This window comes from Mustela lutreola, chromosome 3, assembly GCF_030435805.1.
Source record: "Mustela lutreola isolate mMusLut2 chromosome 3, mMusLut2.pri, whole genome shotgun sequence".
NCBI lineage: Eukaryota > Metazoa > Chordata > Mammalia > Carnivora > Mustelidae > Mustela > Mustela lutreola.
In genome coordinates, this window is record NC_081292.1 from 158,931,395 (window position 1) to 158,957,082 (window position 25,688).

The window sequence follows — 25,688 nt, forward strand, 5'->3', positions numbered from 1 at the left end:
TAAAAAAAAGGATTTTCATCAGTAACCATGACAACCCCTTCAGCTCACAGAGTCAACAGAAGCTACCTGGGGAGCAAAAAATGGCATTCCTACACTTGCCAGCCATGTAGGCATTAGTAGAGACCTAGCAGGGGACATAAATGCTACCCCTGCCTAACAGTAAGGAAGGCACTACAGAGGCTGAGTGAGAACCTGGGTTTCTAATTCCCACCTTCCTTACCCTACCAAAATGGTATCAGAGGAGGCCCACTAACGTGGAAGGGTTAAATAAGGTCCAAAGTTTCTGAAAATGTCCATTAGTCATTCCAAGAACCAGAAAAGTCTCAAACTGAATGAAAAAAAGAAAACCAATAGACACCAAAACCAAGAAACAATTAGTATTATCTGAGAAAGAATTTAAAGCAGGTATCCTAAAAATGTTTTAATTATCAATTGTAAAACATCCTTGAAAAAATGAAAAAAAAAAAAATCCCAGCAAACATACAGAAAATATAAACAAAATGAAATTTTGGAATTGAAAAATACAGTAACTGAAATAAAAATTATCAGAACAAAGGACATCAATAATGATAAAAGAGCCAATCCACTAAGACATAACAACCCTAAATGTGTATGTATCAAACAGCATAGATGAAAACTACATGAAACAAAATCTGATAGAAATAAAAAGAGAAATATACAAATTGACAAGCATAGTTGGAGACTCCAAAACCCCTCTTCCTCCCATAATTGATACAACAACTACAGAGAAGCATAGGAAGGATATAGAACAACTAGAAACATCATTAGCCAACAGGATCTAATCAACATTTAGTAAATATTCTACTAATCAACTTTCAGTACCCATAGAACCCATACCAAGATAGACCATATATTGAGTCATTAAAAACAAAACAAAAACTCATCAACTTTGAGAAATTTAAAATCATGCATCATATGCTCACTAACCACAACCAGAAATCAGTGACAGAAAGATAAGAGGAAAATTTCCAAACACCTGGAAATGAAATGAAATAACACACTTCTCAATAATTCATGGGTCAAGTGGAATTTCTAGGAAAATCATAAAAGTACACTGAGTGTATGAAAATGAAGATACAATGTATCTTGTGTAGTATAAGACAGCTAAAGCAATGCTAGAGGTCAATTTACAGCACTAAATGCATACATTAGAAAAGAGGGAAGTCCTCAAATGCATAATCTAAAACCCTACCTCAAAGGACCTGGAAAAAGAAAAGAAAGAGAAAAATCCCAATGCAACCAAAAGGAAGGGAAAAAAATAAAAAGATAAGCACTTAAGTCAATGAATTGAAAACAAACAAAAAAACCTCAAAAAAATAAATGATACAATAGCTGGTTGTTTAAAATGATCAATAAAAATGACAAATTTTTACCAAGGTCTAACAAAAAAAGATATAAATGGCCAATATCAATAATGAAATTAGGGATACCACTACAGATCCACTATAAGGTCTGTAGATATTAGACCACTAGTAAGGTAATACTTCAAATATTCTACATAAAGTAGTTTGAACTTTGATAAAATAGACTAATTCCTTAAAAAAATAAACTAATAAAATACAATAGAAAATAGAAATTTTGAGTAGTATTATAGCTGTAAAGAAGTTCAATTCCTAGTTAAAAACTCCTAAAATATACAACTTTAGGCTGCTTTCACTGCAGAGTTCTACAAAATATTTTAAAAAGAATTAACAACAATATCCAAATACTCCCTTCCCAAAATAAAAAGGAGAAAGAAAAAATTTATTTTATGAAGTTGGTATCACACCGATAACAAAACAAAAAGTCCAATCAAAAGAAATTTATAGATCAATATCCTTCATGCATATAGATATCAAAATCTCTAACAAATATAAGCAAATAGAATTAAGCAACATATAAAAAGAATTTTACACCATGACCAAGTGAGGTTTATTCTAGAAATGCAAGGCTAGTTCAATATTTAAAAAATCAGTCAATATAATCTACTACATTAACCTGCTAAAAAAAAGTTTATCTTACCAATTGACACAGAACAAGTATTTGACAAAATACCCATTCATAATAAAAACACTCCATAAGATAGGTATAGAGGGGGTACTTTGTCAACTTTATAAAGAATGTCTACAAAATCTATAGTTAATATTATATTTAATGTTAAAATAACTAAATGCTGCTCTAAAAAAGAAGAATAAGACAAAAATGTCCATGGCAGGGGTGTCAGGGTGGCTCTGTTGGTTGAGCATCTATCTGACTTTTGATTTCAACTCAGGTCATGATCTTAGCTAAAAAACTGTTAGAAAAAAATAATTAAAAACAAAATTGGGGGGGGGGCGGCACCTGGGTGGCTCAGTGGGTTGAGCCGCTGCCTTCGGCTCAGGTCATGATCTCAGAGTCCTGGGATCGAGTCCCTCATTGGGCTCTCTGCTCAGCAGAGAGCCTGCTTCCCTCTCTCTCTCTGCCTGCCTCTCCATCTACTTGTGATTTCTCTCTGTCAAATAAATAAATAAAATCTTTAAAAAAAAAAAATTGGGGGGGTGCCTGGGTGGCTCAGTGGGTTAAGCCTCTGCCTTCAGCTCAGGTCATAATCACAGGGTTCTGGGATTGAGCCCCACATCAGGTTCTCTGCTCAGCAAGGAGCCTGCTTTCCCCTCTCTCTTTGCCTACTTGTGATCTCTCACTGTCAAATAAATAAAATCTTTTAAAAAATAAAATTGGGGATCTAGAGCTAGGGAAAAAGTTCTTAAACTCAACACTTCAAAAATACAATTTGTGAAGGGCAAAGATGATAAATAGGATCTCATCAAAATTTAAAACTTTAGACACTGTAAAGAAGATAAAAGAATAAACTACAGATGGGGTGAGAATATCTACAAACCACATACAACAAAAGACTAGTGTCTAGAATTGATTAAAAAAACTTTCAAAGTTCAAGAATCAAAAAAAAATACAATTAGAACATGGGGAAAGGTAATTAATAGACATTTTGCTGAGAAGGATCTATACATTTATAGATGGCAAATAAGTTCAATATCGTCACCCATTAGGTAAATGCAAGTTAAAACCACAATGAGACACCTATAGGAACATCTAAAAAAAAAAAAACAAAACACCTATATTAGCAAAGCTGCAGAGATGTATATGGTGCATTATGCAAAACGTGTTGGCATTTTCTTACAAAAATAAACATATGATTACCATATATCCTAGAAATTGCATTCTTGGTCATCCAGAGAGATAAAAACTTATACTCACACAAAAACATATACATGGATATGTATAAGGAGCGTTACTCATAAGAGCCAAAAAATAAAAACTCAGATATCATCCAAAGGGTAAATGGTTAAAGTATGCTAGATCAATACCATAGAACTGTACTCAAAATATAGAAAAACACACTAGTGAGACACAAAACAATCAGGATGAATTTCCATAGAATTGTGCTGAATGGAAAAAAATTGTAAAATGTTACATATGTAGGTTCTATGTACATGACATTCTTGAAATGAAAGAATTAGAGAATTTGAGAACAGATTAGTGATACCAGGTGTTAAGGAAAGGAAGAACGTGGGAGGAAGTAGGTGCGGTTCTAAACAGGCAAAATGGACAAGCCATGTAGTGATGGAAATGTTCTGTATCTTGATTGTTCCAATGTCAGTATGTTGTGATACTGAACTGTGGTTTTGCAAGAGGACAACATCAGGGAAAACAGGGTCATGGGTACAAGGGATCTCTATCACGTCTTTGTAAGAGTATATGAATCTCAAAATAAAAAATTTAATTAAGAAATTAAAGCTCAAAAATGTTAACTGGCCCAGAAATCGGCGAGAAATATGCCTACACCCTTTCTACTGAGTAACTCCACCTGGGTGACATCAGGGTAAAAAGAGAGGATGAATCAAAATAAATGCTTGAAATGAAAGAAGTCATCAGAAAGTAAGGACTGATGGGCTTTTCTCAAAGAGGCAGATTAGGAGAAAAAGCCAAGTCAGAAACTAGGTCAAGAATAGATGATCTTGGGGTGCCTGAGTGGCTCAGTGGGTTAAGCCTCTGACTCCAGCTCAGGTCAGGATCCCACTGTCCTGGGACGGCCCAGCATCCCACTCTCTGCTTAGCAGGGAGCCTGCATCCTCCTCTCTCTGCTGGCTTCTCTGCCTACTTGTGATCTCTGTTAAATAAATAAATAAAATCTTTGGTGGGGGAGAGAAGATCTTCGTCAAAAAGTCAAACCAAAGTTTTAAGATTTCTGCCTAGACTACCGAAAGCACCCCCCCCCCAAAAAAAAGCAGACAACAAGGAAGGGAAAATTGCCTGGGAGTTTCTTTCTTTCTTTTTTAAATATTTTATTACTTGACAGAAAGAGATCACAAGTAGGCAGAGAGGCAGGCTCCCCTCTGAGCAGAGAGCCCAATGCAGGGCTCAATTCCAGGACCCTGAGATCATGACCTGAGCCGAAGGCAGAGGCTTAACCCACTGAGCCACCCAGACACCTCCTTCCTGGGAGTTTCAAATACTTGGCTACCTTATTCCTGATGGCACTTCTCTATTTTCACTGGTTGGAAAGTTGACTCCCACATGACAAAGCTACCCCTCTCCCTCCAGGAACCAGTCTGAACCAGAAGTCAACTGATAAGTATTTATGAAGGACCCACAGAAATATTCAGTACTTGGGAAAAGCCTTGCAAATCAAATTTGTCCAGATAGATTTAAAAATAGAATAATGATACAGTTACAAAATAAAGTGTGATATAAATGATACTATTATGAACATTAAGTTCAAGAGTAAATAGGTCAGCAGGAACAAGGACTTGTTCCAACATTTACTAGCTATGTACCTTTGAACACAGCTTCTCCATTGATAAAATTAGAAGATTTTAAACATAGTGTTTCTATAAAGATAAAATGATATAATAGTGATTGCTTATAAAAAGTAAATAAAAATCAATTTAAATTGCCTTACAATCTTAAAAAATAAACAGCTACATTCATCATTGTCCACCCTAAAATATAATTTTGTGCTTTTTAAAAACAGTAAATATGCTTTTTTTTATGAGTGTTCTAATTAATGCCTATGAAATTCATGAGTTTGTCCAGATCCAGATCTTGTGGATGCAGCCGAATTGAACCTAAACTACATACTGGACTTCCTAAAGGAAATATCAAATATAGTTCCACTACAAATTTGAATAAGAAATTTAAAGAGAAAACTGTCCTTAATGAGGAATCATTATGCTTGTAAAGCAGTTGACTGAGTCTTTGACTTTTTAACTATAGCTCAATACTATAAAGAACCAAAGACATATTCATGTTAATTTCTAAGCCTTTTCATTGGCATACTTACACTATTATTACATATCTATTTATGGTACTTAGTTTCATTGCCATAAAAATCGTGATACTTCTACTGTCATATACATAAGGCTACATATGTGGATATGTACTTTAGAGATCACTTTAGCAAAAACAAAACTATTCTAGAAATCTATAATTATAAATAAATATAGGATCTAGTTATCAATAATTGAACGCACACAGAAACTAGGTGTCATGACAAAAATACCACAAATAAAAGATTCCAACTGGTAATCTGAAGATATTCAAGTATTTTTCATTAAAGCAATGTTATTTTAGAAAACAGAGTCATCTGAAGATACTATGTTGTCATACAGAAATATTTTTATTTTTCCTTAGGAATCTTTATATTCTGAAATCAGTAATTCAGTAAACCCTTTGTGATTTCAATTTTAAAAGACTTCTAAGAGGGTGCCTGGGGGGCTCCATGGGTTAAGCCACTGCCTTTGGCTCAGGTCATGATCTCAGGGTCCTGCGATCTAGTCCTGCATCAGGATCTCTGCTCAGCGGGGAGTCTGCTTCCTCCTCTCTCTCTGCCTGCCTCTCTGCCTACTTGTGATCTCTCTCTGTCAAATAAATAAATAAAATCTTAAAAAAAAAAAAGGCTTCTAAGTAAGTTAAATAGAACCAACAGGTGACATGTAAGCATGTCTTGCAAGGAGTAAACCTTGATTCCACCATTATCCTATACATTCTTTTTTTTTTTTTAATATTTTATTTATTTATTTGACAGAGAGAGAGATCACAGTAGGAGAGAGAAAGGGAAGAGATCACAGAGAGAGAGGAAGGGAAGCAGGCCCCCGCCGAGCAGAGAGCCCGATGTGGGACTCGATCCCAGGACCCCGAGATCATGACCTGAGCCGAAGGCAGCAGCCCAACCCACTGAGCCACCCAGGCGCCCCTATCCTATATATTCTTCATCTTTTGATTTCTTGCTGATGTCAAGACTACGGTTCCACTTCTCTTCCCAAAAAGCACTTTGCACAGTATGTTCTCTCCCTCCCATCCTACCCTCTTCCTCCCTCCCTCCCTCTCTCTCTCTCCTCTCTCTTTCTCTCTCTCTCACCAAAAATTCGCCAATTTTCTTGCCCATTTGAACAAATCAAGCCTGGAGTTCGGGACTTCCTTTCTGAGATACAGATTCAAGTTAGGTAGGTAAAGAATGCATGTTTTTGCTCTGAATTGTTTTTTTTTTTTTTTTTTTTTTAAGATTCTATTTATTTACTTGACAGACAGAGAGCACAAGTAGGCAGAGAGGCAGGCAGAGAGGAAGGGAAGCAGGCTCCCCGCTGAGCAGAGAGCCCTATGCAGGGCTCGATCCTAGGAACTTGGGATCAAAGCCTGAGCCAAAGGCAGAGGCTTTAACCCACTGAGCCACCCAGGTGCTCCTGAATTTTTATTTTTATTTCATGGTAGCAAGAAATGTAGCCAATGAGTATAATTTTGGAAATAGGTTGGGATTTTCTCCATGGCCTGATGTACAGGTAATGTCTGCAAATATCCTTTAAAAAGTTACTCTCAGTAGGGTACAACAGTACTCTAAAATGCACCTAACAAACTAAATTTTCTAAACTTTGTGAATAATATCCTTTATATCCCACTTAGATTTTGTTGTTTACTACTTTAGACGGAAATATTGTATCCTTGTAGATTTGTCAAATTACCCTTGTATTTCCATATTTTTTTATTCTTCTATATTTGTTTTTGAGTGTCTTCTATTTTATCACCTAAAAGGTAGCAGCACTATCATTTAATATACTTGTCCCTTTTTTTTTTTTAAAGATTTTATTTATTTATTTGACAGAGAGAAATTACAAGTACACTGAGAGGCAGGCAGAGAGAGAGAGAAGGAAGCAGGCTCCCTGCTGAGCAGAGAGCCCGATGCGGGACTCGATCCCAGGACCCTGAGATCATGACCTGAGCCGAAGGCAGCGGCTTAACCCACTGAGCCACCCAGGCGCCCTACTTGTCCCTTTTTTTGACAATTGTTTTTCTTTTCATTTTTCTTTTTTGACAACTGTTTTTTTTTTTTTTTTTTTTTTTATTGACTGCTTTAGTCTCCATATATTACTTGATATTTTCTCATCATTGAGTTCCTTTTGCCTGGTATATCTTTGTCTATCTATCTGCCATTATATTTTCATCTTCCTAACTGACCTTTCTTTTTTTTTTATGATGTTAAACATCATAGCCCTGGGTGATGAAATGATCTTTAAAAGAAGTCCTTTTAAACAGAAAATGTACCTCAGCTTTATCAGATGTGAAGTAATGAGGTTTCAATGGTCTTTGTTTTGCTTACTAACATCATCTTTCCCTAAAACTCAAATGAGGAAATTCTCACTTAACATTAGTAACAGTTCTTCCCAGGTTTACCAAGGTCACAAACACTGAAGCCCCCAGAGGGTCAGAGGGGCCCAGTGGACCAATGCTTTAGCAGACTCCCTCGGGGGGAAGAATTCTGTTGTGAGTTCCATAGTGACCAATGTCTTTGCTCTGAAGCAAATTTAGCTTCAATTTTTGTGTTCTAAATTTTTCTGCTCTGAGTTCTCCCTCACCCCATTTGCTTAACACATTTTAGAAATACATCAAACTGTCTTATTTTCTGATTGTATCCTTTCCTGCTTACCCGGATTCTTACAGCTTCCTTTCTCTGCATAAACATTTTTCTGTCACGTCAATGAAATTCGGAGGACAGGAGCTTAAACTCATACACGTAACATTTCATTTTGAACTTCAGGTCAATACTATAAATTACATTTTCAGCTATGATTTTACACATAGACATTGGGGATAAATATTTTTGCACAATTTTGTTCAATTCCAGTTACTTCCATACCCAGAAGATTTTACCGAAGAAATTGCCATGTTCCAGTACCAATAAAGCAATTCGATTCTCATAATTTTTAACACCATCAATCCCTTGTCACCCATTTAAAGATCAAAATAAAAAAATAAAAAGTCTGAGTTGGGGTGAGAGGCAGAGGGAGCAAAATTTCTATTAAAATACAAAACTGGGAAATGATATAATGAAGCTGTTAAATAAAGTAGTTTTTATTTCTCTGCAGGAGAGATTTACTCAAACTTAGTGGACAAATGTAGCACGAGATTTTGTAGCTTCCTGGAGATAATCAAGCAGTGCAGGATACTGCTTACCAGCACCTGGCCTAGACTCAGAGTGGAAGGACTCTTAGCTCAGATGCACCACTAGCTAACCGTGTGACTTTGAGCAAGTATTTAAATTTTCTGACAATCCGTTTCATCTGTCTTCTATAAAATACAGTAACAGTGTCTACCTCACAAGGTGACGAGAAGTTTCAATAATACATGAAACACTGAAAATAAGGACTAGCACATAATTGCTCAATAACTATATCCTAAGATTTTCCAAGATTATTAAAGCTGTTTTTCTCAGAAAGTACGGATGTAGTCCTGCCTTGAAACAGTACTACAACATTAATTCCAGTTACAAGATTCTCTAGAAAGCTGTGTTGTAGTGAGTAAAATATTCAGCTCTGCAGTACCTAGTATGAAAACTCAAGAAAAATGACTGAAGTGTTTTGTATTGGTCTTATTTGAAATTTGTATTATTTTCTGTCTGGCAGAATGCAGAGCCAGAACTTGCAGACTCTGCCAATACAAAATTTGTGGGTTTGATTTTTTATCATGTGCCACAATAAAATGATTTAGATGAGAAACTTGGCATTTTTTTGTTATATAAAATTTTCACCAAAAAATATAGGAAGAAGATTAAAAAGAGTTGGTTCTAAAGCAGACTCTTTAAAAGCAAAAACCCACCATCTGTAGCAGGAGGACTTCATAAAACCCAGGGGTGTCATCTTACCCAACTGTCAACACCAGGAAATGTGCCAAGGGGACAGATGCTAAAATTGGAAAGTCTCATCTAGGGCGTGACATCAGAGTTCTATAATTTCTCTCTAAAAAAGCATCAGTCACCAACACAGCAACAAAGTATTAAGGAGAAAACAAAACCACCCTCCTTAATGAAGAATGGCTTCCATTAAATAGTTATACTACTAAAATTTTTTTAACAAAAATGAACATACTGGTTTGTGGGATGGGAGGTAAAATCTGTATTGAGCTAGTTTCCAAGAGACCAGGAGGCATTTCTTTTTTTTTTTAATTACTGGCAACAACAGGGAACATATGATCAATAAGGAAAATAATAACAGAAGCCATTACCAAAAATAATTTCCATGACCGTGCAGAGTCAAAGAGAAAAACAATAAGGAAATCTCTCCTCCTGTTTTAACAATACCCTGACCTGATAATGAAAACTGATAACTCAAAGATTGCAATCAGCATCAAAAACGAGAAACAATCTATAATTAGCAATATTACATGGGGAATCAATGGTCCAGAAAAACAGACATCCTTCAGTAAAACATATTTCATGCTCATTCAAGAACTGTTGAATTTGGATTTTCACTCCCATTAAATTTTCAATTCTATCAGAAAAGAAATTTGGCTTTTAAGATTTGAGAGTTTTCAGCTGTTTTCCAGCCAGGCTGAATCTGAAAGTAGACTTGCAGCTTTAATATCTACAGCAGAGGTTGCAAGCTTAAAGTGTGTGCCGAACAGGTAACATGAATGGGTGAAGCCAACTGTGTGAGAACTGCGGGACCCAGACAGAGGATGCCCCAAGTACAGGGGATGGATGCCACTTAGCTGCATGCTAGAAAGCAAGCCTGGTATTGTCAAATCTCATTTTTTTAAGGGAAAGTTTTATAAAATCCACACTTTTATTTGAATCACCAAGTTATGTAAGTGTTGGAAGAAAGAAGGAAGGAAGGGGAGGAAAGCGAGGTGGAAGGAAGGAAAAGAAAAGAAAAGATAAAGAAAGGAGATAAATCAAGCATTATTTTACAACCATGGGTGCCAAATATGGCAATACACTAAATCGAACACACAGGTTACCAGATGGTAATCTCAGAAGGGTTTCCATTATAATTAAAGCTCATAAGGGTAAATATAGCTGTTTTGTTTGTTTAGCTTTGTTTGGAGAGTATGATTTAACCATACATGCCCCCCAAAAATCACATGACTTTTTAAAAGAAGAAGAAATCACATGACTGTGATTTACAAGTTCTCTTCAGTTTTGCTTTTTTTGTTGTTTTGTTTTGTTTTGTTTTTTTATTATGTGTGTATACAAAAGATCTAAACTGGCTAAGAAAAAAAAGATTATAAAGCTTTATTCAGCACCCTAATATCAGAGGCAATGCAAGATTTCTCAAGAAACCAAAAGAAAATGAGAGAAATCTAGTAGCTATTAGTTTTACTTCTAAAAGATAAAAGAATAATATAAATTTGGGGACACCTGGGTGACTTAGTTGACTGAGCCGTCTGCCTTCAGCTCAGGTCATGATCCTAGAGTCCAGGGATCGAGCACTGCATGGAGCTCCCTGCTCTGTGGGGAGTCTGCTTCTCCCTCTTCCTCTCACCCTGCTCATGCTCTCCCTCTCCAAATGAATGAATGAATAAATAAATAAATAAATAAGAAAATCTTTAAAAATATATATATAAATTTCTATTTGTGTTTCAGGTGAGAAGAAGCACAAATATAACCCAGTCGGGTTGTTGGTTGGCTTATTCAGTGTTTCAGAGGAAAATAAAATCATGAATAATGACTGTGTTTTAATGAGATATGAACCACCAAATACAAGTCTAATGAAAGAGATTCAAATAAATATATCTTTCTTTCTCCTTTCTAGTACATGAGTAAAAACAAACACCACCAATAAAAACACATCAAAGGGAAAAATGAATATAAAGGCTTCCAAAGGTGAGTATTTTACAAATTCAAACTGCTACTTTACTCCAGGAAACCCTCATTACCCACTTTTGCTTATTTCACTCTAAGGAAAACTGACATGGAAATTTTCTTACCATCAGCCAGACTTTTCCATTTCTATACTTCACTGCTTCTTATTTTTATTCACATTAAAGGAAACTCATATATCTATCTATCTATCTATATATATATATATATACTATACTAACATGACACAATGCCATATTATTCAGTTGCTGAACACAAATGAAAATACTGGATTATTTCTCAAATATCAAAATAAAGGCAGAAAGAACATATTTGTCAAAACATATATGGCAGATTATATCTTGAAGTATTGGCTTGAGTGCTATAGCTTGAGAACTATTCTGTATATTTGTGTGTGTTCTTTTCAGCACAAAATATTCTACCCAATGCCCCACAAAGTACGAGGTTTTGACTCTGGCTGGGGGGAACAAGAACTCTCCCTGGGCTTGTGTAACTTCCAGCTACTCTTCCCTCTTAATACTTCTTGAGTGATTTACCCCCTAGCCTTGGGTAGCTTCCTCAAGCACACGTGGTGAAGATTATAGACCTCCAAAATTCTATCTCTTTGTTGCTCTCTTCTCTCAGGTAGTCTACTTCATGAACAATAGACACTTTGACCTCTCTGGGCTCCCCACTCTTCCCCTCAACTGAGGGAAACCTCCAAACTCTACCTGGGCGTCTCCTCCCTGCTCCACAATCTGGAAACCGTGCAGGCGGCAAGCAGGGGCAGTCCTAGGGCTCACCTCATTTGCCTCCTGTCTCTCAGGGATCATTGCCATTGCTCTTTCTCGTCTGATAGCCAATGTCCTAAAACTTGTTGTATAATATAGTTTGTCCTTTTTTTGATGTGTCGGGTGAGAGAGTATACTGTGTTCCTGTTATGCCATCTTTGCTTCATGTTATTTTTATTTTTCTTTCATGGATATATAATTTAGAAGAATCTAGGGCCTCCTGGGTGGCTCAGTCAGCTAAGTTAAGCGTCTGCCTTCAGCTCCAGTCATGATCTCAGGGTCCTGGGATCCTGGGATCCTGGGATCCACCCCCTTGTGGAGCCTGGTGTGAAGATCCCTTTTCACAGGGAATCTGCTTCTCCCCATCTCCCTGCTTATGCTCTCTCTCTCTCTCAAATAAATAAAAAATTTAAAAAATAAATAAAAGTAAAGAGTAAGAATCTGTTTTTTTTCCCCACATTCATTACCCTTTACAATTCCTATTGTTTCATTAAATATGCACATTGTAAACCTTCATGGGGTGGGGGGGATAGTACTAGAATAAGTTAAACCAGGGTGTCCACAAGCAGAATCCAATGTTATGTCTTCTTGTTTCTGTTTTGCTGCTTTTTACCTTTACTTAGTTAAAGTACTTTTGCTTTTCCTTGGGACTAGTGACTCCATGTCACTTTCTCCCACTCAAAATAGGCAAGAAATAACGGCAAGAAGGTAAGAGACTTCTTATTGTTTTGGAGTCTGTTTTGAAATAGACTCAGGTTCTAGACATTAAAATAACTGCATCAAGAGCTGAAATGCTTACATTTGTGATTTAGTATACCAGCCAATGTGTGCTGAGTTCAGGAAAACCATAGATAGTTTATAGCAATGAGAGAAAAATAAACAAAGGAAACAAACTCCATAAAAGATTCAGGAGACACTGAGTTTCCAGAAACTAATGTCATGATAATACACTGTATACTGTGCCCTGGGACATTAATAGAAGCACAGTAGCCTTTTCTTTACAGTCAAGGATTATAGAATTCAAAATTGAACTTATTGCATATTTTACTGTATCAAATTAAAAGGATAGAGCTAAAACTGCTTAAGCCATACCATAGTATCTTTTTATTAAACAGACGGAAGCCAATCACTCAAAATCAGATTTTCTCAGTTTTTTTCTCTTTCGCTTCTTCCCAAAGATATTAATGGAGATATAAAGTGAAATAGACACCAAGCATGACTTTCTTCAGAATTTTGACAGTTCCAAAAGACATAAATATTAAAATGGTAATTAAATGAAGTCATCTATGATAACATAGAAAGGAAAAATTAAATCTTCCGAACAATTGGCAATGTCTCTATAGATGCCTAGTTCTACTTTCAAATTGGCCTTCTTAATATTCAAAAACAGTTTGTACTCGCATCAATAATTCAAGCAGATTTAATTAACTACATCCCAGATGAAAACAGAATAATGTAGGATTTTTACTAAATGTATTTCCAGGGATTTCCCTTCATGTTGGGAGAAAAGCTGCCACATAATTAACCTATTCTTACCCTGGGAGGAGGACTGTCTTGGGATCTCAGACGGTTTATGTCACCAGGCCCCCAACAGGGACGCAAAATGCAGCGAGCTAAAGCCAGCACTGTTCCTTGATGGAATGTACATGGAACTTGTTTCTTGAGCAGCCTGAACTTGTGGATAGGAAAAATGTCCTTTTTTCCCATCTTCCTACCTTTCAAGTCATTCTGTGGGATCTCAGTTCTTCAGTAAATGACAACATTTCAGCTTTTGGGTAGCCTGTGGGGGAAGAACAGTCCTTTGCTGCTCTTTTCACTTTTTTTCCATTCACTTTTACTACTAAATGGTTCTCATTACAATTCACTTTCATTACTAAATGGTTCGGTCTCATCGAAAATCAAACTTCTATCTCCTGTGTAATTTTTTTTAGTTCACATCAGCAGGAGCATGTGGTCTGATCCTTCTTCACTCTGTCTCCTTCTTCACGCTCTGAGTCTGCTTCTTCTGTGGGACTGGAAAGGACACAGGGAGGAGGGATCAGAGGGAGAGGAGTGAAACACTGGTGCGTCTGGTTCCAGCTGGCCCAGCACAGCTGGCTGTCTTGCTCTCCATTCTAGCAGTCACTAGCTGCTGGTTCTTTTATAGAACACGTGTAGATATATGGTGCGGGGTGGCGGGGGAGGGGCACGCTGAGGTACCTTACCATTTCTTATGATTGGTACTTCACTGATTCCCTTTCTTTGTTGAGGCAGGTAACGACTCTTTAGAAAGAAGTCAGGGGTGCCTGGGTGGCCCAGTCAGTTAAGTATCTGACTCTTGGTTTTGGCTCAGGTCATGATCTCAGGGTTTTGGGGCCGAGCCATGTGTCAGGCTCCCCGCTCCGCAGGGAGTCTCCTTGCCTCCCCCTTTCTCTGCCCCCCCCCCCAATCTCTCTCCCTTTCTCTCTCTCTCAAATAAATAAATACATCTTTAAAAATGAAAGAAAGAAATTTCAGACCATGGGGAATCACCCCAGATTTTCTTATGTTAGAGTCTCCCCGCCTCCAGCAGGCAGACTTTTTGGGCAGGATTCCCCTCAGAATGGCTGCAGTCCAGCTGCTTTCTCTAATATGCAGTTAGCTTATGGCATACTAAGGTATCCATACTAAGGTATACCTTTCCAGTCCTGTAGGTTAGGTCTTTCCAGTCCTATAGAATTCTGTCACCTCAAGCATCTCCAGCAAATTTCCAAGAATTCCCATGAATTCAGTAAGTGAGAAGCAAATATGAATTTATATTAGAGGTGGATGTCTCATAAAGATAAAGAGGCTGAAGCTTTGCACACACACCCCCTTGCCTGGACTCTATCCAAATCTCTGGAAAGGGCCTTAACAATGTGTTCATATAATTAAAAGTTGAAAAATTTGCAAAACTAATGTAAAGAGTAATATAATTAAATCACCTACTGAATAAGCTCCAGGTCCCACAAAATTTGGATCTTCTCTATATTCATTTACGCTCACTGAACTGCAAGAGAGCCAAACATGTATCAGCTTCTCTAGGAACTCTCATTAGGATTTCTTCTCATCAATCTTCTATGGGATAGGGTGGACAAATGCTCCAGGATAACAAACTCCCCAGGAGGCTGACAATCTACATTAATAAATCTCAATAATTCCCTTCACAATGGAAGCTGGCAATGGACACTAATAGTAACTGAACCATTTGTTTTGCTATTTTTTTTTTTTTAAATCCTACATAAATATATTGAGAATCTCCTTTATATATATACAGCACATATCAATAATTTCAGCTTTGGAGCTTCAGCTGTAAAATGCAAGGCAATAAGAAAATTTTCATGTAACTCCCTATTATATATGTATTCACCTGAGACAGCATAGGCGGATATCACTGACTCAAGCCTCCTCAGCCATCTAAAACAGTTTCCACTTAAAATAATAATGATAAAAATATTGAGGAGGATATATTTACATTTTATATTTTATTTTATTTTCCTGGAAAAAAAAAAAAGAAACAACCCTTTTTCTCTTGAAAGAACAATAGAAACAAAGATGACAGTTCACCAAAATTTTATTATATATCAATGAAAAGCAAAACACTGTAGATTATTTTGCAGAAGGTAAGAATCTGTTGTTTTTAAATTTAAATTTATAATTAATATAGAGCAAGACAAAATCACTTAAGAATTGGGTTTAAAATAGCCAATTCAATAAGAGTTATAATACAATAACTAAAAAAATAAAATTAATTCTACAATTAAAAGAAAACGTAAAGCAGAATCTGCTAAAAATAAAATCTGTCTCAATACTCAAAATGGTTTTTTACCATAAGTAAGCTGGCTAGTTTAATCTCTAAGTCTGGATAAAGGGAAACAAATTTTGAAAACCAAAAGGCATACATATCATTAATAGGCTACACCAAAAAACAATACTGAAATTTTCATTTGTCTGCTTTTTCCAGCGTTGGGTTGGGCAGGCTTAGCTCTATTTCTTGGAAATGCACTCAACATCTGATTTATTTTCCACTTTTTAAAATAAATTACTGATAAAACCTAAGTGTGTTTTTTGTACATTCCATCCTTGAGTAATCTCCAGTTGAAGCTTTCAAGTGATCTGTAAATAATACAGATCCCATAATGTTTCTGAATGATATCTTGCCTGATTGTTTTTAGCGGGCCCAGAACCACACAGTGAATTTTGATGGGCAGTTAGTGGAACAATGCAAAGATGAACAGCTAATGAGGTACTTCGGATGCCAGCCTGGCATTCTGTCCAGGAAAAACTTCAAACCAAGTGGTGATACAAAGGAAAAAAATGATTAAAGTCACAAATCTTTTGAGCCTTATTGCAAAATATGACCCAGTAAGATGTTTTTATGTTTCTGCAGAGGCCATTGAAGTCTGGAATTGTCTTTCATTTACCGAAACACCAGTAGGTAGGTAAAGTATGGACTGCCATGAAAGAAGAAAGTGAGGGTTAAAAAAAGAGGAAAATGCAAAACATAAATCCCATGCTAATTAGGAAACAATGACAAATTTCATAGCAACAAAATTGACCTGGGATACCTAGGACATTCAGAAATTTAAAATACAAAGATATGCAGAACGAGACAAGGTGCAAAACTTATTTCTTAAAAATCTGTGCCTCTACAATTACTTTCATAATGGCAGGAAAAAAATGAATACATTTTAGGACTAGCACTTTTTAACTTAGTGAGTATGTATCTTGGCTTATCTCACAAGGTTGAAATGAAGACTTTGACATATAAAAGGCAAATACTCTCAGATTATTTCTTCGTCTACTGAGAAAAATACTGCCTAACTCATGTGGAGGTTGTTGAGTAAACAAAAGGCATATTTCAATGTGTTTAACCTCGTTTCTGGCATATTATAATCAATATACTATAACTGAGCTAGCACTACATGTCAGTAGAGCATGATGCTGACTTTTTTGGCACAAAAAGTCTACTTGAAGTGAATTAGCATTTCATCTTGACAACTCATTTAGTAGGAAAAAAAAAATGTTTGTCTGAGAATGCACGGATCCAGGAATTCCCTCCATTAAAAACAAACAAAAATAAATAAAACAAAAACAAACAAACAAAAAACACTGAGTTGTGTTGTTTGAAAAAGTACCGAGAGATAATTTTTTTCCCCAGAGCAAGATCCCTGTCACCTGTTTGAAAGGGTAATGCATAATATGATTGCTAATTTGATGAACAAGAGGTACAAGTTATATATATTTAAAAGATATCCAAAGAAGTTAACTGGCTTATTCAGAACAAGTCAAGTATATATCAAACATTAGTATTCTTCTTAAATTTCCTTAAATCAACTAGGTAAATTCTCATATTCACAAATAGCTAACTGACATAGTTAGCATTTGGCAAAAAGCACAAATAGGCAACAGAAGCTAGTAATTTTAAGATAAAAATTTTTACCACATACATTTGGATTTTTTAAATGGTCCAGAATTCTGCTAATCCCAAAGATGCTTTCTGAATAGCTTCATTATGTGACAACCCCATCCCTTATTTTGTGTCCCTTACAGAAGTGCACAGAGCTACCCAAATGATACCACACTGCCTCAGTCATTCAAGCCTTTGCTCTTGGTGCTGGGTAAAAGTCTATTCATCTTTTAAAATCCTAGTGAAGTGATACTTCATCTGAATAGGCTGCCATGACCTTGAACTCTCAGGAGCATTTAATCATACTTTCCTCTACAGGACACTTCTTTATTCCATGTCCTTCTATTATTATATGAATCACACCATAGAGTTAGAGGAATTACACATTTTTCCTTTTTCAGGAAAAAAACATTCTAAATTACTTTTTAAATATGATTTAAAGTTTTAGTAGACCCACTCCACCACACCTCAGGTAGGGAGTAATTGCAGCTTATTGGAGGATATGATTTAACAATGCTTGTACATAAAGAATCACCTATTGGAAGTACATTTTTAATCTGTGATGAGAGTCAAACTAGAATATGTTTAGGGGGAAAAGCTTCTTGCAAAATGCACAATTAAGGATAAATTGACTATTTCCATAATATTTTATATGGGCTTTAACATTTATTGCTATACAATTAATGAGACTGTTAAAAAAGCTTATGCTATTTTTCTTTCCTTAGACTTTAGTCTTATTCATATTAAAAAAATAATAATTGTAGGTTAATGCCAAATGACTAGACCAAATAATTTTAATACTCTGCTGCCACTAATTTTTCTTACTTTACATTAGCTCTTACAGGAAAAATACAAAAATCTTGCATTTGATTATTTGCATTTTTTTTTATTTTTTATAAACATATATTTTTTATAAACATATATTTTTATCCCCAGGTCTGTGAATCACCAGGTTTACACACTTCACAGCACTCACCAAATCACATACCCTCCCCAATGTCCATAATCCCACCCCCTTCTCCCCAACCCCCTCCCCCCGGCAACCCTCAGTTTGTTTTGTGAGATTAAGAGTCACTTATGGTTTGTCTCCCTCCCAATCCCATCTTGTTTCATTATTTGCATTTTTTTAAAGATTTTATTTATTTATTTGACAGACAGAGAGATCACAAGTAGGCAGAGAGGCAGACAGAGAGAGAGAGAGGAGGAAGCAGGTTTCCTGCTGAGCAGAAAGCCCGATGCAGGGCTCGATTCCAGGACCCTGAGATCATGACCCGAATCGAAGGCAGAGGCTTTAACCCACTGAGCCACCCAAGTGCCCCTGATTATTTGCATTTTTAAGTTAAGTAGAAGAAATATTATTTAAAATCAATATTTTTTCATTATATTCCATATTCACATAACCTTTAAAATTTGGTTAAGGAAGGATCTCCTTTTTTCTGGTATTATCCACACTCTGATCCCATCATTTTCTCATACACACACACACACACACACACACACACACACACACACACACACACAAAGCCACAGAAAACCACCTTACTTAATTCAAGAAATTATGTACAGCTAAAAACAATCAATTCCTGATACTCTTCTGGTTGGGACAAGGGAGTCAGAGGACATTCAGAACAATGCAATGGATAGAAATTTTCCTAGGAAATGTCTTTCCTGAACACAACATCAAAACCTTCCTAGGAGAAAGCTCTGTTGGCCTTTGCTCTTCCCCATTCTTTCCACTTGTACCTGAAATGACATCTGAAGGTGCAGTACCCTTGGGACCACTCGTAGGAAAGACAGATGTTGAAGATGGCAGCACAGGAAGACTGGAGGCATCTCAGGACTCCAGAAGAGTCTCTGATGACATTCTGGAGCAGCTGGACCAGCCTGACTGCCTGCTCTGAACGTATTGTTACAGGTGAAAAACAAAGTTCCAAGTGTTGAAGGCACTGTTGATTGGATTTTCTACTATTTGCAATCAAATGCATGCCTAATTCATACAATCTTAGTTAGGAGGAAACACTGCAAATATAAATCAAGCTTTCTGATTGAAAGTTATTCTGATTCAAAATTATTTCATTAGGATATGCCTTATAATAAAACATTAACTATTTTTATTCACCCTGTTTTTAAAACCAATTTATAGAGTGCATATTACTCTGACTATATAGAGAGTTAGTCCCCACTCCTTTCTTCTCATGGATGATGAGAAGTCACAATAATTAATCTTTTTTGTCAGTCATTATAGGCCAATATACTGTTTCACGGATGATGGTTTATAAAAGCATTAAGCTACTGAAAAATACTTTAAAAAATATGGTAAAACAGAATGGGGAAAAAAGGCCTAAGTCAATTCTGAGTTAAATAAGCTGCTAATAAAATAAGATCTCAGAGAGATATTCTAAATGTTGGACACTATATTTAGGTTCATGGTCCAGTTCTAAAGGAACTTAATTAAATGACCATGACTTAGTCAAAGGAAAGGCCCTTACTCTCATTAGCACTCTATGATATTTTATAGCATTTAATTATTATTTAATTAAAGGACAGGTAAAATTCCTTATTTCTGGCTGGCAAATGTAATTGTAAAAATTATAAATTTTGCCTGGAATCCTTCCTGGTATAAATAAATATAATTTTGGGGGCACCTGGGTGGCTCAGTGGATTAAAGCCTCTGCCTTCGGCTCAGGTCATGATCCCAAGGTCCTGGGATCGAGCCCCGCATCGGGCTCTTTGTTCAGCAGGGAGCCTGCTTCCTCCTCTCTCTGCCTGCCTCTCTGCCTATGTGTGATCTCGCTCTCTTTCAAATAAATAAATAAAATATCTAATAAATAAATAAATATAATTTTCAACTCATTCTAGTCATGCTAAACCTGCACTTGTCCATTAAAAATCTGCTGCAATTGAGAAAGCCTTCATTTCTGGTACTTATCAATAAAATGGCATTGTAATTCACATAAGGGCCCATCTTTGGTCAACACTTTTAGAGAACTAATAATATTGGTATATATTATATATGTTAATTCCAAAAGTGTGTTCAACTAAGAACTTTCTATTATTAATGTTTTTGATGATATAGATAACATTTATTAATTTTATTGGGTGACCCTTAAGTGCTAGATAATATACTAAGCAGACTCACTATAGTATCTTAATCTCCACCCCCAAAAAAGAGAAAGAAATAATTTCTACCTCCTTTTTTACAAATGAAGATACCAAAGAAAGGGAAATTAATCAATTTGCCCAGAACCATGTAAACGCATGGTATATAGATTCTAAAACCAGACTATCTGACTCTGAAATTTATACCTGTAGTCACTGTGTACACTGATTCTCTCAAACTCAATACCCAATCTCCTCTAACACCTGACATATTTTAAAAACAGCAAGCTGATACCATGCAACACCTTCTTCTACAGTAAACTGACTCTTCAAATAGTGAATCTTATTACTAAGCATGACAGATTTGTTCCTGTGGTTTCAGGAATGTACCATAAAAATTCCCAGAAAGTGAGGTTAAACCTGTGGTAAATGAATAGAGAAGTTTCTGTAACATCACCAAAGTTTTGAAAATATATGATCTTTTTGATATTCTCCTTCCAAATTGACATCAATAGAAAGTGGTGAAGAGAGTTATATGGCTTCTCCAACACCAGACCAGAGTGTTTTAAAATACATAAAAGTGAGGACATAACATGGTAGACAAAAGTAAACCACAAGGCTATTTATATAGAGAATAAACAATGTCAAGTGCATCAATGGTTTCACTGGCTATAATTAAACCATCAATTAAAAAAACGAGGCCACAATAAATAACTAAGATTGTATTTTTACTAAACATATATGCAAGGACACAAAATAATATTGAAATTTTGGTGCAACCAAAAGGGTTAAAAAAATACACCTGAAGAAAAATGACATAAATGAAATACTAATAAGTTGAAAATGACATGAAAAAGGGATATTTAAGTCATTTTCATTCATCAAAATCATTATATTTTATATATTATGGAACTTAATGATTAAAAAATATTAATTTACCTTTGCCTTGCAAATATGATAAAAAGAATATTATTTATATATTAAAAACAAAAGAATTTACTCAAGAATATTATTGGACTTAGTAAACATAAAGTGGCCAGTTAGGAGCAGAACTGGTTCTTTCTACCACAGTAGCCAGTCATGTAGGTATAAGACTATTCTAAATGCAGTTTTTAAGAGTGCCATGTGTAAACTCTGCACTCCAGAAGTTTTCAATATAACCAAATTCTGAACATGAAAAACTATACAAAAAGATCTATAGTATTTTCTAAACACTGAAAGATACAGCTTTTGAATAAATGTAGTTTATACCCTTTCCAAACATTAATTTTCAGGGTAATCGCCGATCTTTACAGGTAATAACAACTAGTTAATAAAAAACGGAAAGTCGAGCGTATTGCCAAGAGCTAGTGAAATAGTTTGACACAGAAAGTTAACTAAATATTTCTAAAGAAAAATATTGTAAACAGAACCAGGAAAATTCATGTCTTTAAATAGGTGGCACAGGCGTGGGTTAGAGGTGTGAAAAATGGCAGACACAATAAGTTTGAAGATGTTTTCCTATACAGGGCTTAAATTCTGCAATGCATGGTCTATATATCAGGTCTTTGAACCCTTAGGATAACTCTGAGTGATAAGGAGAGGAGAGGATACGTATTATTACCATTTCCAAAATAAAAGTAACTCAAAGGAAAAAAATAAATCTGCACAAAACACCCCGTTAGTTGGTGGAAGATGCAAGATATAAAAACTAAAAACAGGGGCGCCTGGGTGGCTCAGTGGGTAAAGCCGCTGCCTTCGGCTCAGGTCATGATCTCAGGGTCCTGGGATTGAGTCCCGCATTGGGCTCTCTGCTCGGCAGGGAGCCTGCTTCCTCCTCTCTCTCTCTCTGCCTGCCTCTCTGCCTACTTGTGATCTCTCTCTCTCTGTCAAAGAAATAAATAAATAAATTTAAAAAAAAAAAAAAAAAAAAAAAAAACTAAAAACAAGTAGAACATAAGTCCCCGAAAGATAATTTTGAAGATAAAACAAACAAACAAACAAACAAAAAACATTGTGTGACTAGTGAATGACAGAGCAGGAATGTGATCTGATCAAACAAGTAACAATTTGAAGGTTTTGATTTTTGAAAAAAAAAAAAAAAGAGGATATTATTAGAGGATATTATTACCAATGAAATTATATTTCTCAAAGGAGATTTTTAAATGTAAGAAAATTATTTTGAAACATGGACCATTAAGCAACAAAAGAATCTCCTATGGGAAATATTAAAAGGCCAGATGAGTCATTAAAAACTCTTCGGAGTCAGATAATACTTCTCCTTGTCTCAGCTCTGCATTAAAATATATATGTAGGTTCAAAAAAAAGTAACATTTTACTTATATTTATAAAGAATGTGAAGTAAAACATTACATGGGTAATGTAACAGTAATATAGAATTTACTTTCACCCATTATACCAGATTTTATTCTCCCAACCAGTTAAGATCCTCATTTTCCAATTTGAAACCAAATTATATAGGGGCATATCAAAGTTAATGCACAAAAACAAGCAACCTGTTCCTATGGCACATAATTGCTGGCATTATTTCAGAAAATGAGATGAGTCAGAGGAGGTGGCATTTTCCAACATGTTATGCGCTCTCTTCTCACTTTTGCTTGCAGAGTGAAAGCCACTGCATTAGCAGGAAATCTGTAACTTAGATTAACCTTGATAATACAGCAGGAAAAGATCCTTCAGCCCTTGGAGAAATAGACTTATCTATACATTTTCCCCCCTAAAACAAGTTGAAATGGATTTGTATCAAAAATAGCACAGAGGGATGCCTGGGTGGCTCAGTTGGTTAAACAGCTGCCTTCGGCTCAGGTCATGATCCCAGCGTCCTGGGATCCAGTCCCACATAGGGCTCCTTGCTCTCAGCAGGGAGCCTGCTTCTCCCTCTGTCTCTGCCTGCCATTCTTTCTGCCTGTGCTCGCTCTCACTCCCTCTCTCTCTCTGACAAATAAATAAAATCTTTAAAAAAAAAAAAGCACAGAATTTGTCTATAATTGGTACCTACTGAATCGTTACTCTTATAACAACACAGATCAAAATAATAATAATGTAACAGCAATAATAATCATAACATCAACTCTTGGTTAACCTTAGGTGTGCTCATCAGAAGACATATGTATACACACACTGACATTTTGAAATTTCAGATACTCATAGTATCTTTTAATTAGGAATTATTACTAATAGACTAATCTCTGGAATGATAAAATTTGTCATCTTCAAAGTGTTCATCTAATTTTAATATACATCAAATTTCTGAAATTTTTTTCTTCACAGAGTCATAACATTATTTCTTAAAGAACTCTGAAAGACAAATGGGGCATAATTCAAAACCTCTAGAACTACATGTTAAACTATAGAGTATAAATGCATAATTGAATGAGTTCACATATCTTCACAGATTTCTTCTAAAAAATGTTTTGAAATTCCACTTCTAATTTAACATGATTTTTCATATCACTGTGTAGAGGATCTTCAAAAGATGATGTTAAAGACAAATTCATTTTAAATACTAAACTTTTTTAAAAGAATAAATTTGTGCAACAAATTTTGGTTAAAAAAGTAATATAGAATACGTCATCTGATATGTGAAATGTACCTATCATATTGATGTGAAGTGTTTTTAAAAAGCTAAATGAAGTGAGCACGACAATGTTATATATGGTATTATTTATTTTATACATTATAATCTGGAGCTCTTAAGCACATCCTTATTGTAGTTTTTGCTTACCTGCTCAGAAACCTGGCCTACCTTCTCTTCCATCTGATAAACTGAAGTCCTGGCACTCTCGGCCATCCACAACCTTCTCTCAGTATCTTTCTGGCCTTACCTTTTACCCACACTTCCTATATCACATGCTTCAGTCCAAATATGAATTTAGAAGCTCTTCTGATAGGTGGTCCCTGCATCTTCACACCCCCAGTCTGTACTCTTTCTTCATAAGTATCTTCTCCTTCATCTTCAGGCATCAAACTTCCTCAAGGGCAAGAGGAAAGTTTACATACTTCAAGTTTTCAACAAATCTTTCTTCATAATATCGCCAAGAGTGGATGCTTCTTCAAATTTCCTTAAGCAACAGATTCCCACCTCTCCTCTGAATTACTGCAGTAGCACCCTGACTGTTGAACCAACCTCGGTTTTGCCTCATTTGCTACTTTCTTCATGGTCAGCCAGAATGACTGTTTTTCCTAAAACACGATTGTGATCATGGCATGCCACTTTCCTGCTTAAAAGCCATCTGTGGCTCCCAGTTACTCATAACAATTAAGTGCAAACACATACATGACTTAAAGGCACTGCATTTTCCAGCCTTCATTTATCTATTACCATCATCTAAAACCCCTTTTCCCATTACTCCATATGTACTCTGTCTTTAGCCATATGACTATCACTCAGAACCTAAAACGTAGCAAGTTTTCTCTTTCCCTTATTGTATTTGCCTAAAAAAGGATTTGGCAATGCTGTTCAAGATCAGACAAATGTATAAGGCATAAATCTCTTGATTGCCCTTCCCCTCTGCTCAGCTCGGTAACTAGCTGATCTGATCTATAACTTCCACCCTAGTAATAGAAAATCCTTGACAGGTCTTAACAAAATATAGTCTCCATCATTATAAACTATGTTAAATTAGAGAAGCCAGAAATGCATTTAAAAAACTGAATTATTGTTAGTAAGGAGAACGCCAGAATAAGAGTCAAACATAAAAGCATATTCCAGACTGTTCCACCAAATGCTTCTGAAAAGATAAGCAAGTTGTTTTACCTCATTGAATCATGCTTTCCATTTCCCTAAAATTTTAACTAGATTATCACTGAGAAGAATTTTATCTCTATAATTCTATCATTTCAATTCTACTATTCAATTGTATTAACAGTTGTTTCAAAAATCATGAATATATCTCTTTTCTCCCCCTCAACATTGTCTGGCTCTGATGATATTATGATTTTCGGTGTAAAGAAAGAAATATGCTTCTTCAAAGCTAAAAGTAGCATATTAGATTCTTCCAAGTGTATCCAAACCAGAGAAGACATCATATCAAGCACATATAATCAAATGACTAATTCTAATAAGAAATAATATTTAACTGGTATCTATACTACTGGTCTAGTAGAACTCGGAAGATAGGAGGGCACCCTTTAAAGGTCCAGTACCCTTCTATAGTACATTTTAAACACGTTTAAAGATAAGCAAAATTCAGGTTGTTTAGACTGAATTTAAACATATTCAATAACTGAATTAAAAACTAAAGACCATCAGTCTATTCCATAG

At 35.7% G+C, this 25,688-nt stretch overlaps 1 protein-coding gene across 3 annotated transcripts in view; it reads right to left on the reverse strand.

The window, feature by feature from the left end:
- KCNJ3 (potassium inwardly rectifying channel subfamily J member 3) overlaps nucleotides 1-25,688 on the reverse strand; it is a 151,961-nt gene that overhangs the window by 101,449 nt on the left and 24,824 nt on the right. Inside the window, exon 3 of one of the 3 annotated variants that reach the window (XM_059167302.1) lies at nucleotides 15,473-16,370. The exons of the other annotated variants lie outside the window; for them this stretch is intronic. Within the exon in view, the coding sequence (XP_059023285.1) occupies nucleotides 16,333-16,370 (38 nt within the window). The 3' untranslated portion in view covers nucleotides 15,473-16,332. Of the gene's footprint in view, nucleotides 1-15,472; nucleotides 16,371-25,688 lie in introns of those variants that run through there. 3 annotated transcript variants of the gene reach the window in all.